Consider the following 19,506-nt stretch of genomic DNA (forward strand, 5'->3'; position numbering starts at 1 on the left):
ATTGTGCTCCCACCTAACCACATAATAAGTGTGTTCATCCTTGTCACTTAGAGTAAAAAACCCTCTGGCCTGCACCCAGCTCACCACTTTTTGGCTTCGGTTCCAGAGAGGAAGAGGAAAAAAGAGGTAAAAAGTCCATCTCTCCCATAAAAACTGTTGTTCTCAAAAATTGTGAATACTCTTAAAAAAAAAAAAAAAGAAAAAAAAAGAAAAAAGAAACTTGACCACAGTGAAATGTTCACTAACAAAGATCACGCCTAAATGGACACAAATAAGTTTATTGGTAGATAGGTCGCGAGGGGAATCGATTAAGGGGTCAACGGGGAGGAAGGTAGAGCAACCCACGGAGTGAGACTTTTTATCCCCTGGCTCCTGTAATGAAAGGTGGAAGAGGAAGAAAATGAGAGGGATGGTGATGGCGGGGGCTGAGAATTGAGACGAACAGAGAGAGGGTTAGGAGACACTTTTATAGGCAGGAACAGGGGTGTGGGCTAATTATGAAGTTATAACAACTTCATATAAAATTCTTCAAAACAGTGTGTGCTCCTGTTAAAGTGAAAGTGTTGAAGTGTAAGCAGCTGTCTCCGAGGAGAACATTAAACCAGCCCAAGGGCCAACAATTCATTAATTCACGTTGCTTAATTCTTTGAGGAATCCTCGTCCATAATTACACCGACTTGAAGCAGGTGTGGTGTAGCAACATGCTCTGATACACACTTGTTCACACTCTGTTCCCTATGGGCATATAATCAAATAAAGCCCTGACAGACCAGCCTAGTCTGATAAATGGGAATGTAACCATCATCCAAAATAACTTTCTTCATGCACGTACAAACATTCAACCTTGATTTTCTTTTTTTTATGCAGCTAAGAAAACATAATTAAATGTGTAAGTTCTTACTTAGAGCTTCAGTTACGTATTGAATTTCCTGCTTGATTCATAGTCCTGCAGCGGTTGTTGCAGCAGATGAGCTGTTTCATTCTTAAACAAGCAACCAGAGAGAGACAAAAGACAAGACTGGGCTGCCGAAGACATTACTGGTGGAGGTCAGAGGACACTTGGTGCGGAACCTGAACACGTTACTGTGGATGTCCTTTTCCTGTCTCTCCAGCTGTGCAGTTCAGCCATTGTGTTTTCCCTTAATTTGACACACAGCTTTCATTGTCACTCAAAACTCATTATTCTTTTTGCACTTTTAAAATCTAGTAATTGCCTTAATTTGCAGGCTTAAATAAATAGATGCACCTGAAAAAAAGTCCCATGCCCATTGCTGCTGCTTTTTCCCCATAACATGGATTTACTGGGTGTTTTCCTCACATGCGTTCTCCTTATTAACTTAGCATATGGAAACAAATGTGCCCAACAGCTGGCTCTGAATCAGGGTCCCCAATTTTTTTTTCCCCGTGCGAGCCACATCAACTTTCCTTTCTATGATGGGGGGCTGGAGTCAGTCTATAACACGAATTTATATGGGCCAAGCTAGCACACTGCCATCCGTGGCGGGTCTCAAGCTAAATGTAGTGTTAAATTCTTTGAACACCGACACTGTTTCTTTGCAGATTAGAAAACTCAAGCCTCAAGTGGCCACTGAATGAACTGCATGGGCACTTCCGCATGGGCTTCATCACTCACGCCCGGTGTAGGTGGGGGCGGGGCAGCACACCCGCAGCTCGTTAAGAAAGATAAAAAGAGCGATACGTGCTTTCACATCCGACTCGCCAAAAAGTCTCCAAGAGCAACAGAAAAAGTCGCGAGGGTTCTGAGTATTTGCTAAATGTAGCAACAAAGTCGCTAAATTTGCTCGGTCAAGAGCAAAGTCAAATCAGAATATTCCATTGTGTGAGGGGTGGCGATAAACCACTTTTATAAATAGAATTAATATATTATAATAATATATGTAACAATGTTATTGTATATATTAAAATGCAATTAGAATGCCAACCTTTAAATGTGGATATGTAATAGGAAAATTTAATAATAATAAAAAAAAGAGTTTACAGGCAATGTCTGGGATCGTTAAGTGGGCCAGTCCAATTGGTTTGGCGGCCGGGCTTGGCCACAGTCAATGGGTCTGGCCCAGGGTTGTATTCTGGGAACACTTGCTCTAAAACATAATATGATTATTTTGCACCCCTTTTACAATGTGGCTGCAGTTATCATTATTTTTTAATTAAAATGTGCCAAGCACAAATTATCTGGTCTATCGTGGCTGGTAAGTTTTGTAGTTTGGATTGTTTTATTGTAATTTTAATTGGTTTAATTTATTGTTTTAATGATAGTCTTTTCTCTTTTTTGTTATCTTTTTATTATCTGTTTATTTCTCTGTATATCTCCTGTGCCCTCTTCTGTACAGCACCTTGATGGGCTGCGGTCGTCTTAAAGGTGAATTACGGTTGAGTTGAGTTTAGTTTTGATGACAGCACTTTTTTGCACGGCACCTTTAGAGAAGGCGCTAGTCCTGAGTTGTTGTTGTTGTTGTGCATGGGCTCTGGATGTGTGCCACTGAAAGGAGAACATGTTGCAATACAAGGTAAATCAAAAAAGAAGATGGAAGTTTGCCTAGCCTTTTGTTTTGGAGTTGCAACAAATGACAGCGTCTAAAACTTTTTTCCCACTGGATCACAATCCACACATGGGGCACCCCTGGTCCAAACCTTTGCTGTGCGTCTGTGAAGAATCCCATCATTCATATTCATATTAAAACATCTCCTGGGTGGCTAATTTGAAGTCAAATGGTGTTCCAAATTGTTTCCTTCAGAATGGTTAGCCTCTAATTTCACTTAACTGCATGGAAAACTGCGGGACATGTGGCTTTTTTTCAAATCGCAAAACTACAGCTTCGACTGTTGGTTAATTACAATATTGAACACAAAGCAACAGTTGCATGATGAGGTCACAGAGTTCAGACGAGAGCACTCCACATTCCACACTTGAACCAACCAGTGTTTGCCTCTGTCCCTTGGGGTGATATTTGACTCATGGCTGCACAAGAAGTCAAATGTTATGAAAGACTTAGGTCTTGATGATTTACTGTTCGTAGCGAAGAATTCTACAGATTCATGCCCCAGGCCAGGGGTACATTTTTATTCTACCTTCCTATAAGGTCTCGACGTTTGAGTCTAAGCTCGTAGATGCATTGCATGTTCTCCTTATGTCATATTGCAAAGGATGCAGTTTGTGGTCAGTCTGCTTCTAATCATAGGCCTTCCCTCAGTCATGCTGAGATCTGCAATATACCTGTACCCCTCATTTTGGCAATGCATCAAGATACAGTAGCTTGGGGAGCTGCTAATGAAAGTAATTCAGCGGTGAGCTACGAGGAGAAAAGAGCTGCTTCCCTCAGAAGTGAGCCGAACTGAAGCTGTCAACACTGAAGTTCACACCTTGGAACATTAACGATGGGTTGTTGTTATTATTATTACTATTATTATTATTATTACTATTATTATTATTTAGTGCAGCCTCTTCAAAGCTAGGGCAATTTTTCGTTCTGGCACAGAGAACACGTCCATCATTGAATCATGAAAGGAATGAACAGAGCAGCCTTCCAGTTTTAAACGTGCAACGTTTTAGGTTGAATCTTGTTAGCAAACAGTTCCCTGCACATACAACATGTACAACACGTACAACATGTAAAGCTTAGCTTAACAGACGCACTTTTGTACTTTTGTTTGTTTTTTTGTGCCATAAGGTGATGACAGGGTGTCCTGCTGCGAGAGTGTATAAGGTTAAACTAAAGGTACTTTATATGCTTCCTAGAGCAAAGGGGAATATTTCTTCTTTTGACAGTCAAGGAGGGTTAACGAAGGGTCAAAGTCGGCCCTCTCAGCAGAAGAGCTGAGAAGAGGAAAGCTTTTAACATAATGAGTTGACATTTGCTAGAGTACTGTTGACATCATCTCGACCTTGAATACTGTTACTGTCATTTCTGCTCTAGTTCGAACCTAAATGATAGGCATACGTTGTAAAAGCTCCTACATGAAATACAATATAGATGTATGCATGTATACCTGATATACAGTATACCTGATGTTTATATGGATATCTGTTAATTTTTCTGCTTTTGGTAGGGGCAACTCTGGCATTAATCCACCCTTGTTTTCCTCCCCATCTTGTTTATTTGTGTGAGTCCACTCTTCGTCTGAAGTGATGATTGTAGAGGTCTTGTGTATTTGAGGAAATATGATCTGTTATTACAGCATAGGTGTGATTTGCGAACTTTAATCTGAATGTTTGGGTGGATTTTACAGATGTTGATGTTCGGCAGTTATTGTTTACCTACTGGGTTTCTATTATATTATTACAGAGTATGTATTGGAAATCATGAGAGGAAAACTTATATGAACAACGCATGTAAAACAAGCGAGCGACTTGGACTTGCTGCCGCTCATTTGGTGCATGCGCGCTAATTAAAATTGCTGACTGCTGACTGTCATCGAGAGGATTTGGACCGTTCCTCTGCTGCTGTTAGTGAATGCCTTTTCTCATGAGTGTGCATTGCACATTTGTTAGGTTTCAGGAGTGACTTATATATTCTGCTGAATGTGCTTCATCTTTAGTGAAGTACTTCCACACACTTGATGAACCGCCACTAGTTTGCTGCAGTGACTGGAATCCTCGCCTGTTTTCTCGGATGTTCTTATTGTCATGTGATCAGCTGCTAGTCGACTTCCTGGTACAACCCCCTACTGGATATCAGAAATATTAATACAAAACAAAAATGCATAAATCTGGACCTTTCTGGGAAGAAGAAGTAAGGACCACTGTGTTCATTGGTATCATTTTATTTTAAAAGTACCTTAAAGCCAACAAATATTTAAAGTGTAATGTTCCTATGGGGTACGTCTGTGCTTTTTACTGCGGAGTGTGGAGTAAAGGGACGAGGGGCAGCTTGTTTTCAGCCTTGAGGCTCCGCATGCTATTGGCAGACAAAGTGGCCCCACGATAAATATCATTCATTGGGTTGTTAAAAATGTTGAAGGTGGCACATTTCATCGGCAGTTTGTACGATTGATGCAATGATGGCGCAGTCATTGTTGCACCAATGATGCAGCCGTTATTTACAGTAACTTTTACACGTCTTCAGGTAAAATCCCAGAATATTAGCAGAAGAGAAGCTAACCATGCAGCGTGCTCCTGTTAGCCAACCACAAAATGTATCACTTTGTCACTTGAACAAAAAATAGAAATAAAAAATAATAATATTTGGGTATTATTTGAATAGCTTAATATTAAATGCAGAATGATGATGTATATTTATAAGTTGCACTAGACTGAGTTTAATATAGAACACATATAGTAGGTAGGGGGTCCCTACTGAATCTCTCCATCAGTTTGGGGGTTATTGGCCTGAAAAACGTTGATGTGTTTAAGTGAAACTAGTCAGTGTTTTTATCATTTCTTTTCAATCTATTCTTATTTCATTTTTTTTTTCTAGCCGCGTGTTTCTGCAAAGTTTTGCCGTCGGCAAGTTTGCCACCGTTTTGCTGCACTATTATTTTAACAACACTGAACCGAGGAGAACAATTGCTGCTGTCTGCTGAAAGCAAAACGTTTTCCATTCTTGCTTATTACAGGATTTCAGCTGCTCAACACTTTGGAGCCTCTTTTACTGTATTTAGCATTTCATAACCCACCAAATGTTCTCTGTGCTTGACAGGTCTGTACTGCAGGCAGGCCAGTTTAGCACCCTGACTCTCTTACTGCGCAGTCACGCTGTTGCAATGCGTGCAGAATGTGGTTTGGCATTGTCTCGCTAGAATAAGCAAAACCTCCTTTGAAAAAGACATCGCTGGATGGAGGAAACCTATATTTCTAGCATTTATTGTGCCCTCACAGATGTGCAGGTTACCTATGCCACGTGCACTTATGCACCCCCATAACATCACAGTTGCTAGCTATTAAACGGTGCACCGACAGCCCAGTGATTTCCAAAAAGAATTTCACCTTTAGATATTTTATGGACCACAAGACAGTTTTCCATTTCACTGTGTACCATCTTGATTGAGCTTGGACCTTGAGGAGGCGGCCACGCTTCTCCAACTTGTTCATATACACTGATCAGGCTTAACATTATGACCACCTGCCTAATACTGTGTCACCTGTCTTTGTTCCTCACCCCTCATCAGCCGTGTCAAGCCATCAGTGAGACCCATCGAGGGGACAGACTCTATACTTGAGGACGTGTTGCTTCTCAGGCCACATGTGGATCTCACATGGACATTGACAGTTGTGCCTCCTCTGTTATGGATGAGATCGTCATCATTGTCGGCAACACGACAGAGAAGCAGGGAGGTGCAGCTTCAGATCAGGGGATGCATTAAAAAGGCGCTTCTCCAACTCCGATCCCATACCCACGTGGCAAGGCATCCAGGACATCACCAAATAAAAATCCAGCAACCCCACCCCCACAGCCACGGACATCTCCTTCCTGAAGGAGCTCAGCAGTTTTTATGCCTGCTTTGAGAGGGACAGCGGAGGCACCGCCACCAAGGCAACACTCACTACTACGGACCACCAGCCCCTCACTCTCTCCTCCGCTGAGCCGGATCAGTGCACGCACGGCTGCTGAACCAGACGGCATCCCCGGAGGTGCGCTCAGGGCGTGTGTGGAGCAGCTAACCGGGATCTTCACGGACATTTTCAACTTGTCCCTCACCCAAACAGCTGTGCCAACACGCTTTAAAACTACAGCTGTCGTGCCAGCGCCGGAGCACTCCAACCCGACGTGCCTCAACAACTACCGCCTTGTAGCACTCATACCCATCATCATGAGGTGCTTTGAGCAACTGGTCCTGGCACACCTGAAGGACTGCTTCCCGCCCACACTGGACCCACACCAGTTACCCCAGTTTGCTTACCACAGCAATAGGAGCATAGACGATGCCGTTTCCACTGCACTGTGCTGCAACGACGACACATATGCACAGTTGTATGTACCGAATATTGAACTAGTTTAGTAGCATTAGATAGCTACTGCCTATTATTTATGTTTAATGTTCACTTTATTTGTATTTGTATCGCTGAATATATTATCTGCCCATTTTCTTTATTGTAATGTTATTTTATCTGTACAATACTTTCATAGTAACTCAGTCATTGTGTATATTTTGCTCACTCACCTGTATATATGGCCTCGCTTGTACACAGGTTTTCATCTGTTAATATTGTCCATATGCTATTAAAGCAACCTGTACCGTACCGCTTATTTATTCCACGGTATTTATTCTATATGCACTTACTGCTTATTTCTGATTAGCTGCCAAACTGCATTTCATTGCTCTGTACCTGTGCATGTGTAATGACATTAAAGTTGAATCTAATCTAATCTTCACAAATGGTAAATACATGGCCTGATAAATGGTAAATACGTGGTAGAATAGAATGGTTATTGTGGGTGGTTGCATTGGAGGCGGTATGTGGATGGCATGATGTGTTTACTTAGGAATAGAAGATTTTTTATAGATTGTGGTAACATACAAACCATTGTTTATGTGTTCATTTTTTTTATATACTTGTTATATTTTAATATGTTTGTTTATATATGTGTTTATATTTATAAGTGCATGGGTTGCATGTATTTTTATTCGGCATGAACCCCTGGAAGAGTGGCAGTCGCCTATGGCGACAGCTAACGGGGATCCAAATAAATAAACATAAACTTCTGTATGAGTCAGAACCCTGTTTCAGCCTTTTTATATGCTGTTTAATGCTATTTTTCTTTGGTAGTACTGATAAACGATTTCCTTCTACCACCTTGCTGAACATCCACGTTGCACAATTTCTCTCTTACCGACTCCATTTTCCAGATTAAAGTACATCCACAAAGCAGACATATTTAGTCATGTCATTTTGTGTTTTCTTCTTCTAGCATTTTTCGCAGCTTTGGCTCCACAAGGAAGCCATCGCACTCCCAATGTCCTCAACTCAAATCCACCCTGGGCTCATTAGTCCCCAACTTCTGTCTTGGTAGCGTTTGTGATCCACAGATCACTGCTGCTGATCCACAGTCGCCTTGATGTCTTCTCTGAGGCAACAGTGGTGTTCTTGGCTGCTCTATTTTTCTGCAGTCCTCCGATGCCCAGCAGTAGGAGGGGTGACTGAGCAGCAAATCCTCGGCATCTGGAATAACAGCAACTCTGCCATCTCCAGCTTTCACCTATTTGTTCTTCATAGTTCTTTCTCTCGAAAGCCTCTTCCTTCAAAGCGTGCCAGGACACAGTCAGGCCAGATATGTTCTTGTGTCCACAAGGCAGATGGTCCTGCTGGAACTAAGTGCTGGTTATGCTGCCTGTGAATTTGAGCTGACTCCCCATATCGACTCTCAGTCTTGAGCAGGGGATGGAAGCCCAGGTTGAATTGTATGCTGCTGGGTCTTTTGTATGACAATAGCCAAGCTTAGTAAATTTATGTTAATCATTTGAAGTACTTTTGACTTCAAAATCTGGGCTGCTTTTATGGTTTCAATACAGACGTGAATACGTCCCATCTCAGAGACTGTGCAGGTATTTTCTGTGTACTCACGTTAATAGAATAAGTTAATTTCATGAATTTCTTGGACTTGTTTTTAAGATTTAAGATAACACAATTTTAGTTATTAATGAGAATTTGTTTGAGGCAAAAAAAAAAATGTTTTGCCATTTTAAGGTTGTCCAAAGTGTTATTGAAAAAATTCTAGTCCAGCGGAATAAAGTTCAAAGAGATAGTGGCTTTGTACCTTCCAACCCAATCATATCATGTTTCATGTTTTGATATGTGCATCAGAATTGATTTATACAAGCAATTTATTCCAGCAAATGTCACTCCAACGGCATGTAAATGCATTTTCAAAGAGCGTTCAAAGCCCCACCAGTCCTACCTTGTTAACGTTTGGAAAAGAGTTGCAGACGTCACAGAGTGATTCCTTATTAGATAAGATCATGAGTACTGGTATCAAGACATAAGCCATAGTTCACTTTTGAACTTTTCTAAACTGGACGGACAGCCGCTGGGGAGACTTCATTTAAACCGCTTACCGGGAACAGATGTAAATTTACCCTTAATACTTTGTGATAAATGTTTTAAACTTTGCAGGAAATAAATCATAACTGCAAACAGCGCAACAAAGTCTGGTTATAAAAGATAATACGCGAGATGCCAGCATTTGTCAGATTCCACTCAAATTGAGCCTGTTTCTCATTGTCAATGCATTTTGCATATTTTCATTGGATTTGGGGGATTTTTAGTGCTGAACGGGCTCTGCGCCAAAACTGTTCTGCAGCTGAAAGTTATTGTTATATGGCATTCAATGCATTGTGCCTTAGCTTTGTCGCAGCTCACTCATGAATATTGATTTCGGGTCTGCTCCCTGTAGAGCAACAACACGTGCGTTTCTTTCAAAATGCATTTTGAAAAGTTTGCCTCGGACACAAAGCAGTCCAGTAGGTTCATTAAAGCTGGGATGTGCACTGGCTGCAGACTTCGTCTATCTTTGAGCCTGACTTTAACATATGGTCTTTCGGAAGTATTTAAAGGGCAGATTCATGTGAAACCGTAAGAAATAATGTAGTTTTACTCTGTCCCTGTTAAAAAGGTAGCAGGACTCAGGCTTAAGATTTAACTCCATTGTGTATAAATGCTTCTCTTGAACCTAACATGCAATAAGACTCAGGTGCTCGCTATGTGCCAATGAAAGGACAAAAGACTTTAATGCATCCTAATTACATTGCATTTTGTTAAGAACAAGCTTTACTTCAAAAAAGACTTACAATATGGGGGTGGTACCTGAACCAATGACCTGAAGACACACACTATTAGAAACAGTTATTAGGTCTTTGAGAATGAAAATATTATATCAGGTCTTTTACAATTGGCATAACACACCACAGACCAAGCATAATACGCTGCAGTGGATAGTTGCAGATGCTAGTGCTAAATGTTTTATGTCTCAAATCCACAGCAGTATGCACAATAAGCAAAATACCCACATGGTATTATTCTATCTGGATACACTTGTGTGACGGGGGCAGTCTTTGTTGTTGCTCCAATTGTCTGTAACAAGCAAAAGTTCACCTTGTGGTACGTGAGGTCTTTTCATTTAATCAACCAGAACACAAACAACAAACTGTAAGCCACAGCAGGGGCCTTGAACCTGCCGTTGCACGGTCAGGATGTCTGCGTGGACATATTTCCCAGGGTGTACTGTGGGAAGGTTTACACAGAGGCTCCAGGATAGGCTTATTTAGGGTGGACTTAGCGTGACATTCCAGGATGATGGGTGTTATTAAGGTTTCAAAGGGCCCAGCTGATCTGACATTCTTTAAGAGGTGCCTTGACGACAGAAATGCAAATGACAGCAACGTAACTGATGTACACACACACATATATATATATATTTTTAAAGTGACTATAGATGGAGCTATTTATAATAGAGATCTGTTCCGTCCAGATAAATCTCAAAATCTCATGTTAACAACATTTGGTTTCTTGTAACAACGGGATGTTATTTCTCCTTATCTTGACATAACACAAACACATTTTCCCAAATTAGAAAATGAGTTCATGATCAAAATCGAACAATATTTAGTTTTCCGCTGATTAGTAGATTGGTATCCCGTTATGAAAAGAAAAATGACTTTGCTGTCTCAAGATAACAAGATAATGAACTTATTATAAGCGGAAAATCATTTGAAACCGCAGCTAGTTTCGGTTTCACAAAACGTCTCTACGATACTTTTGTATTGGATTGTGCAAGTTTTTGTTATGTTTTGTTCAGTTGTTGCCTCATGGCAAGGTAAAAAAAATAATAAAATAAATTATTTAAATTTTGTTTTACAGGCAGACATTTAAAATTTATGACTGTGCTGCATAACAGACCCACATGGGTGATAAAGTTTAACAGTAGAGGTAGCCCAGAGACGCTCATGATCTGATACGCTAGCGGTTCGTCTGAAGTGTTGATCATAAATTCCGCTCAAAACAGTATATAGCTTTGAGCAAGTAGCTTAGGGTAAATGGAGGTTAAAATGCTGTGGTTGACCTCATACACACCCCGTAGACAATAAAATTCCACCGTTACACAGCTCCTCTCCGTTGTCTCTCCGTATTAAACCACAAATTTTCTCCAGACCAGATAAACTCAGACATTCCCATAAAAAGAGCGGTAGTCTTCTTAAGTCTGGGTGCTTATTTAAGCTGCATGCAGTCTGAGTTACTTTCAACAAAAAGTATTTAAACTGCAGGCAAATATGATTGGAATCAAAAGGAAAAGAGAGGAATGTCTCTGTGTCATTTTTGTATGAACAAAAAGCAAAGGGTGGGGTGGGGTGGGTCTGATCGCCCAGGGTCCCCCGGAAACTAAGGAACGCCACTGCTTAATGCTCCTCGATGCATCGCCTGCAAATTTCTGTAATCTCAAAGGTTTTAATGAAAAGTACATGACAGGTTAGACTCTAATAATGTCAAAATAGATTCTAGTCGAATGCTTTAAGGTGCAAGTCAAAGAGAGAAAAAGTCACTGAAACCGCTATTACAAGCTGGCGAATGAGAAAACATACTGTTATATATAAATACAAGTGTTATTACAGATAATAATAAAAATCCTCCACCTCTAATTCCATGTACACTACCAGTCGAATCTTTGGACACTCTTTCTCACTGAATTAAATTAGAAGGTGTGCCCATACTTTTGACTTGCAGCGTACACATTCCCTTTATATTGCCCATACATATGTCTTGGTGTATTAATATATAAAATATGGGATTTTTAAATCTACATACATGTCATACATACATAATATACACAGTATACACAGTGAGAAGGCAGCTGTTGTAATCCGTAGCTGTACATTTGTGAGACCATGGTTACGATCGTTGTCGTTTTCTTGGGTATCCTCCGTAAAACTTTTCCAACACTGCGATGACTCGCCGCATCAGAAACGCGTGTGTTACTCACACAAAAAAATAGCTTTTTTTTTTTAAGTAAACAAGATTCTTGTGCATTGTGTCTAACGTTGTATTTATGATCAACAGTTTCCATAAACACACATTTTCAATTTTTATGCTCTTTCCATTTCTGCTTCCCTCCCTCTTTCTCCCCCTTTTTCTCTCTCTCACACACACACACACACACACACGGCAGTTATGACAAGAGCACGCATTACATTCCCCCCTGAACCTGTAAATACAGAAAAACTCCTTAATCCCACTTTAAACTACGAGGCCCAAAGGAAAGGCCAAACATAAGTGTTTTGTCCTAAAACGTCTCCTCATATTAAAATTCCATTTTTGTGGAAAGGCACACTGTCTCTGTCTCTTTTTGTTTTCTCTAGCAGACGGCATAGTTGGAGCATAATTTAACAGTTTTCGTAATGATGTCCAACTAAAAGAGGAGACGCCACACAAAAGCTTGCCTGTAGTACGTCTGTGTAGCGCCGTTTTTCTTGCGACATTAGGAGTACTTCTGAGGTGCCTCTCAGACAATTTCAGGTATTCACTTCTTTTTTTTTCTTCAGCAAAATCTTCCACTTTAGGGATGAAACTGCCATTCATCCGTGTTTTTCATATCGTCGCGGCTCATCATTACAAGACGAGATATTATGAAGGAGTTCTTATCTTTCCTACCTTGCCTGTGGCACTAGGTTCAACCCCCCCCCCCCATTGAAGACTGGAATTTTGAAGCGTCACAGATTTTGTATCGTACCTTGCAGATGCTCCTAAACCTCTGAGAACTGCAGTTCTTCACAAATGTTACTTAAATAGCAGCATTTGTTGGGGAACATTTCATTTGCAAATTGATTGCAGCTAGGTTCGGTGCACTCATGATAACCTGTAGGAGGTACGTGATGAAGGCACATGTCTGTTGGTGGAGTATGTTTTTATAATTTGGCATTTTAATCTGTTTGTGTTGGACTACAGTGATGCCGATGACTGCACAGGGAATACCAGTCAACGGACTGACTTAATTGTTGGTTTAAAACTATAGGATATTTAGCCTTACAGCCTTATCCATTAACATGCTACAGATAAAGACAATTAATGGCTTTCAACAGCTGAAGAACCTGATGTTAGTTGCTGATTTTGGGCTAAACGCTATAATGGATTGCTCTCTGCAGACTTCCCTCCAGATAAAGCTGTCATACAGGAAGTGCAGAGTTGAGTCGAGTCAATGGCGGTGAGGTGAAAGCGCTATGAATACGACATATTGCTGCTGAAAGAAGCGTCACGATATGAATTATTTCGATGCTATGTACCCAAGCTCAGTAATACAGTTTGCGCCATTTCACAGGTGGCTCTGTTTTGGACAGCTTTGTTTTTTTATATATATATATATATATGATACCTCAGTGTCCCACCTTGCTCCCACTCTCCATGGCTCCATTTTGCTTTTCGGCATTTTCTCTGAAAAGTCATTTTGTAGTCCCTCGATAGAATGATACGAGCTTGAATCAAGAGATTGAGTCAAGTGTCGTCCACACCTTAAGGTACGAATAAAAAGGTGCAGAAAGATCGCGCTTGACATAGGCATGGCCACCGGCTGTTATGCTGAGGTGAAAGTAATCCTCGTGTTCAGGAGGGAACAAAAAAATGGGGGATAGCCTCCAGGGATCTGTATCGAATTTGCTGAAGAGTTCTTGAAACCGCTTGGCCTGATGGAACTTGCTCCAAAAGTTATGATGCTCAGGAATGTCGGCAGTGATAAACTCCAAAGTTCTTTCCTTGATTGTGCGTACCCGGGGAGGCAAGGTGTCTGACGGAGAGTGAAGGGCCGAAGAGGAGGGGGGGGTCCGTTCACCCGGGGGGTGACAGATGGAGGGTCGTTAAGCGGGTCATCCCAGGCCTGGGACTCTGTGGACGCTCCTGGCTGGCAGAGTCTGGAGAGGCCTTTGAAGAGAACATTTCACGTTAAATCTGTGATGTTAAAGGATTAATCTTAATAAGGTTTCATTTGAGTGCAGAAAGACAAATTAGTTGTTGTTTTTTTTTTAAATAAAAAGGCCAAAATCAAAAGCAACATCAGAGCCTCGCACTGACAGTGCTACGCAATAGAAACATATTTAAACCAGATAAAGCACGGCTTGTCTTACTCTTCTTGTTTCTGCGTAATAGGTTTAACATGTTGGATGTTTTCTTTAACTCCTTACTAGTTTTTATTCTGCTGAACAAGTGTGTGTCTTTATTTTCTACATGTAACATCTTAAACAATTACTAAATCTTTTTTTTTTTTTTACTTCATTATGATATCTTGTCTGTCCGTTTGTAGCCACACAGTGATGCTTTTACAGACTTTACATGGCAACACTTCTGCAGCTTTTGTTTATAAGAGGTGAGCATGCAATGGTTTAGAATTTAAATAGGTTCATTTTAAACTGAAACTCTAATTTTCCATTTAAAAAGGACACCTAATCGCTTGAAACAGCTATGCTTACTTCCCAAACGATGCTTTTCCATGCCAGTAGATCCATATATGAAAATATAAACTATTGCAACTATCATGCATATGCAGATAAATGTGTTTAACCAAGACACCTGCCTACCATGGGCATGATTCTGATGAGAAGAGAGATTTGGAAAGACTGACCTGGAGAGACAAAAGTCGTGGCACTCGTGGTCTGCGTCAGTCTCCGTGCAGACGCAGCGCGGTGCCCTTGCCCCCGCGTGTTCAGGCGGCTGCTCGCCAGCAGCACGTCTGCGTCGCTGAGGTCCTCTGTAGCTGGACATGCCATACGGCACGGTGCGCCTGGTAAGAACAAACAGAGGCCGGTTTTCAGTACAAGTAAGAATCTAAAGAGATTTTTTTTTTTTTTTTAAATTTTTATGACTTTTAGATTCCAGTAACATTTCTAAAAGTTGCATGGTGCATGCTTGCACGATTTTACAGTCTGTTATAGATTTGCATGGTATGGGTTACAGGCCACAGGTCCTTTATTTTATGGCGGACATTTGTTTTCAGTTGAGTGACCAGTGGAAACAGGTAATGGAAAATCAAAGGCTCCCGGAGAGGTCGGCGGGAGTAAATAAACTTGAAATATGACTTCCATAGATCAAATTTACAAAGTCATCACTGCGCTGTCTAATCCTCCCATCTGCCTGCCAGCATTTCTGGGTGGACTGTCAGACGGGCATCACTTGTTTTCTCTCCCTTTCCACTCGTCTCTTTTCAACCATCTGTGATAGATTTTGTTAAGAAATAGTTGTTTGTGGATTTAGGACCTTTAAGGTCCTTATGGGTCAAAGTCTGCTCTTAAACGTCTCAGTGGGTGAGAGGACCGTCTGGCCCTATGTGTGAACCAACTTCCTTAATCCTTCAACTTTCTGACGTTTGAATTATAAAATCCATCAACAGTGCAAATAAATGGCTCTCACTTGAAGCTTTGTCAGGTCGTGTGAGGCGGCCCGCTGCCTGTATCCGACGGGATACCCGCAGCGCTGCTGACAGGCTGCTGCTGCTTTTTCTGTGTCTGGTTTGCCAGATCTTGTGGTGATTTTGACTGTTTCACTTCAGAAAAAAAACGAGCCTTTAACCTTAAACCGTCTCTGTCTGTAGTGGCGGCGGCGGAGAGCCAGACTCCTTCCATAGTGTAGCATATTAAACACTGATGTCAGCTGAGGGCAATTTCCTGATGGTGGAAGAGACGTTTGAATCACTGACTTCGACTAAAAGCATTTAAATTATAACTGTAGTCTTGGGGAGCGGTTATGCACGCTAGTTACCTTTCACCCAATCTTGTCAACAAGAAGAAACATGTGGGACACATGGAGAAAATACGTTTTCACAATGGGATGGAGGTGATGCGCTTCTCTTCTCTTCTCTTCTCTTCTCTTCTCTTCTCTTCTCTTCTCTTCTCTTCTCTTCTCTTCTCTTCTCTTCTCTTCGAACTTTTAGTTCAGTGACTCTCAGCTGGGCCCCAGGCCTTTCTTTAACATCGGTTCACACCCCTTAATGGTAGGTGGCCGGTGACAACCCCCATTTCACGCCATAGAAGAAGAATGTAAATTATACGAGACATGGATTTCATGTATTTTTCATAAAAACACCAGGGAAATTTTGCGATGTTGTCATGTCAGAATTATGATTAATGCCTGAATAAGTGACTGAATAGTTTTGGTAGGACATTGTTACACATTCAGTGAGCGGGTTCTCGGCTAAAGCCACATATTTTGAGTCTTTTTGAAGCTACTTCTCAGTAGTAGGACTTTTTTTATTGCGTGTTTGTGCATGAAAGCACTCTTGCGTCTGTTTAAAAAAAAAAAAAAAAAAGCTGCACCGCCTGAGACTACGGGTAGCTCAATTCAAAGAAAAATGGATGAAACGGACAATATTCAAGACTGAACAGTGACAAAGACCAAAGCTATAACTCCCACATGTTTATTTGTTCTTGAACCTACCTGTTTTTTAGTGTTGTTTTTGCATTTATATAGAGGCAAAAACTCTTAATAAAAAACTAAAGTGGAAGAAAAAGCTAAAGTTAGTGAAGTGAAGACTTTTGGTAGTTTTCGCTCCACTTTCTGGTCATTTTGGTTCATCATTATATTCATTTTTTGTGTGTGTGTGTTTTATACTGTGATATTCTATTCTACTATCTCGGGTTCAAACTGTACAATCCTTTCATTAATTAAATATGAGAAGCTGAAAGTTTCCTTTGATGTGCTTCTCTTTAAGGGGGTGATGATGTGTCCTGAAGCCAGACCAGTTGAGAACCACTGTTCTAGTTGAAAGGAAACAAGTTTATCTTCCAGCTTTATGTGAGTTTACTGCTCTGCATTTAAACTGATGTGTCAATTTGTCCCAGCACGTTAAGCAGCAACATAATGACTTGTTTACCTGAAACAGCCCACAGCAAACCTGGCAGTAGAAGACAGAAGAAGAACGCATGCTTTCCTACTGCCTTGCCAAGGATTTTAATATGCGGTAAGAATGTGTCAATCCTCAAAATAAAAAGGTGTTGAGAATTACAATATAAGCCATTGCTACTCGTATGCGGTGGGCCTGCCCACATGTCGAACATACTTTGCGTAAGCTCAGATAGAAAAGTTACTTCTTACATTATCCTCCTCGCCTGTGGAACCAGCAAAACCAGTCACGGTGAGCATGTCATTGGAAGGCTCCTAGTTCCACTGGCGGTCACAGATTACCTCCAAAATTATCAATAATAGCGCCTTCATTATGTTTCCACTCTAAGTGTTTCTCTATGCCTCAAACCTAGACACAGGTTGATGGAGTTAAATTGTGTGCAGTGAAAATGACCTCTATAAGCAGACTCAAGGCAGCCGCAAAGAAATCTAATTTAGGGTAAATGTACAGGCACAGTAAGAGATATTTTGTAAATATAGCAGTTTCTTTAAGTCCACCATAGGGAGAAGGAAACATTTGCCTATTCCTCACTGAGCACAGGAGATATTTAGCTTTTTTATGGCATTATTATTATTATTATTATTTACTTCCCAATTGCCTTTAAGTGTCTAAAGAATTTCCCTCATATGTCATGTCTCTGTGGACTAACCCATGATTTATGAGGATGATCGAAATGGCCCGCTCTTTGAAAAGTTATCTGATTGTTTTTAGGTGGTAACTTTCCACGCACATAAAAGGTGTGCACGGATTAACTGTATGCAGCCAAACAAAAATAAGAAATCCACATTACACTTAATTCATTTGCCACAAACGTGTTTTTACTGTCTTACTCTTGCAATTGATTTCGTTCCTTTTCATGTTGTAGTTGACCCAGATCTTAAACTGCACCAGCGTGGTCATTAGCTGGTGGTCACACGCTCAGACAATGTCACACATAACAGACCAGGACCCATACCTTGTGATGGGGAGATACCAGTGTGACAAAGACAACAGACATAGAGCAACATTTGCGAATCATTCAGCTGCTTTCTGTTGGGCTTGTCATCACTTGAACCGTGACTGCGTCTACCGCCTCAGGGAGAGGGTTACAAGGCGTGACTGCATAAACCCAGCCACATGCCAACCTGAGTTTGAAACAGTCTTAATTGCCAGCCTTTATCCCCACCAACAAAAGGACGAGATGGGCTGTTGCGCAAACCCGGAGATGCTTGCGCAGTAGTTCTGTCTGATTACCGGAGAGTTATGGCTATCTCAAAGTGATTAATAGAGCGCGGCTTACTCGGGAGTGTTGATCCAGATGATATCCAAGTGGCAGTAGTAGACGCACTCTTTATCCTTATAGGAATAACAGGTGCAGCGCTTTTGTCTGGACTTCGTGGTCTCAGACAGATGGGATCCCGTGGATCCCCCGGAGCCAAACACCTTGGAGTCTGGGAGACCTCCAGGGTTGATCTCGGATTTGACCAAATCATGAGACGAGAAAACACCTTTGTGAGAGGCAGAAGCTAAGTATTAACGAAATGGGGAATCATTAAATAGTAATAAACAGCCTGGAGACGTTAATGAATGTCGCAGACGTACCTTGTAAGAGAATGAATGTCAGTACTTTGAGAAGCATGATTCTCTTGAGGATGGGCAGTATCTTTGCCATGTCAGATAGCTCCCAAACGAATCATAGCAGGATCAGTATGCAAATTAATCTCCCACCATCGTCGAGTGAAAATCCGTCAACTTTGGTAGATGTCCGTGTGCAGTTTATGCGGTCCGGATCGGACGTGGAAGTGAAAAATCTCGGTGCGTAATTTACGCGCGGCGCCGCTCACATGTGCGTCTTCGTGAAATAAATCCTACCTGCGATATGCGACACTGAAGTGAAAGGAAACTGCGGTTTTCCTTGGGCTGATGAAAAAACAAAATAAAACAAAAATAATAGTCGCGGAGTAAATCTGTGGAGCACGATAAGGAGCGATCACCGTAAAGCCACCACGCCGTCTAAAAGACCAAATCAAAGATGCGAGGCTTTGGAGAGGCTCGGGTGCACGCCCACGCCTCCCTCTTCACCCCCCTCTGTCAGATGCAGCAGCATTGGACTAGAACGTGAGGCTCTCGGCGCTTCAGTTCATGTTGATTCGTGCCATGTGAAAGACAAATGCACTGACGGAGTCAATCGTCACGTTGCAGAATTGATCCTTCTGTCATCATTTTTTTTTTTTATTAAACAGGCTTTGTGATTAGGGTTTTTTCTGATATTATAAAAAAAATATTTATTCAAAGCCGAAGTTTACTGGTAGATATACACACACTTCACGCCAAAACTAATCTCCAATCCAGATTTGGGAATTTGGATCCTATGGGTTGAGTGGAGGGTCCTCTGTGGATCAGCCTTGTTCCAGTACATCCTGCAGATAGTTGATAATCTTGGGATCTAGTGAATCTGGAGGTCAGGTCAACACCTTGTGCTGTTTTCATGTTCTGTTTTTGTTTTGTTTCTGAGTTGTTCCCAAACCGTTTTTGGGGGTGTGGCAGCTGTCATCACTTATTGCTATGGGGTGGGGTCCGATCAAAGTGATGGTACATGGCTCAGTAACATCCACATGAATGCTAGGCCCAAACATTTCCCAGCAGAACACCAAATTGTCACAAGATGGCCAATGATATTCAATTCTCCTGACAG

General features: G+C 41.3%; 1 protein-coding gene across 1 annotated transcript; it reads right to left on the minus strand.

The window, feature by feature from the left end:
• Positions 1 to 9,664: 9,664 nt before the first annotated feature.
• Positions 9,665 to 18,963, minus strand: edn3b (endothelin 3b). Its single transcript, XM_047571510.1, has 4 exons — positions 18,414 to 18,963; positions 18,112 to 18,319; positions 14,559 to 14,717; positions 9,665 to 13,861 (listed from the first exon to the last, which is right to left on the minus strand). The coding sequence occupies exons 1-4, from the start codon at positions 18,481 to 18,483 to the stop codon at positions 13,807 to 13,809; spliced, it is 492 nt and encodes a 163-aa protein (XP_047427466.1). The 5' UTR covers positions 18,484 to 18,963; the 3' UTR covers positions 9,665 to 13,806.
• Positions 18,964 to 19,506: the final 543 nt, after the last annotated feature.

This window comes from Mugil cephalus, chromosome 1, assembly GCF_022458985.1.
Source record: "Mugil cephalus isolate CIBA_MC_2020 chromosome 1, CIBA_Mcephalus_1.1, whole genome shotgun sequence".
In the NCBI taxonomy this organism is placed as follows: domain Eukaryota; kingdom Metazoa; phylum Chordata; class Actinopteri; order Mugiliformes; family Mugilidae; genus Mugil; species Mugil cephalus.